Source organism: Acanthisitta chloris, unplaced genomic scaffold (genome assembly GCF_000695815.1).
Source record: "Acanthisitta chloris isolate BGI_N310 unplaced genomic scaffold, ASM69581v1 scaffold42169, whole genome shotgun sequence".
Taxonomy (NCBI): Eukaryota; Metazoa; Chordata; class Aves; order Passeriformes; family Acanthisittidae; genus Acanthisitta; species Acanthisitta chloris.
The window spans coordinates 310-987 of NW_008692704.1; the positions used below are offsets into that span (position 1 = coordinate 310).

Genomic DNA, 678 nt, shown 5'->3' on the forward strand with positions numbered 1-678 from the left:
CTATCTGCTTTTCTGGCTGCCTAGCCATCGTGCTCTCTGCTTGCCTGGTAGCTTGGCCATCGTGTCCTCTGCTTGCCCAGTCGCTTAGCTATCGTGCCATCTGCTTGCCTTGCTGCCTAGCCCATCATGTCCCCTACTTGCCTGGCTGCTTAGCCATCGTGCCCTCTGCTTGCCTGGCTGCCTGGGCTGATGCCCTCTGTTTGCCTGGTTGCCTAGCCATTGTGTCCTCTGCCTGCCTGGCTGCCCAGGCATTGTGCCTTCTGCTTGCCTGGCAGCCCAGGCTGCTTGCCAAGTGTCTTGCCTCTGGGGTATTTAATGATGCTAGGAGCTGGCAAGCTGATGACAGTATTTGTTTGGTCTTTGTTTTTATTCTGTTGTCCCTTACAGGAAGAATGCCAGCTGTGGGACAAGGAGTGCAGGCCGTGCCACTTCCACAGGTACTGGTGGGATGTGGCGATTCTACACTGAGGACTCTCCAGGGCTCAAAGTGTAAGTTGGATTAATGGTGTGGTGACAGGCCCTGGGGGCTGTATAGTTCCCCTGCTTATGTAGTCTTTCAGTGTTCTGGTGTGCATGGGAGAACATGCTGAATTGGTGGCTTGGATGGCATATTTTATTTAATCTGTAAGCCTAGAGGGGTAATTTTTGAAGTTGTAGTGGTTTTAAAAAGGTAGGTAT

The 678-nt window shown here is 52.1% G+C and overlaps 1 protein-coding gene across 1 annotated transcript; it reads left to right on the plus strand.

Moving 5' to 3' along the window:
- Window positions 1-387: 387 nt before the first annotated feature.
- SEC61B (Sec61 beta subunit) lies at window positions 388-489 on the plus strand (the record flags this gene model as incomplete). The annotated part of the gene is made up of 1 exon (XM_009082755.1): window positions 388-489. A coding segment is annotated over one exon (102 nt), but the record flags the coding sequence as incomplete, so codon positions are not given.
- Window positions 490-678: the final 189 nt, after the last annotated feature.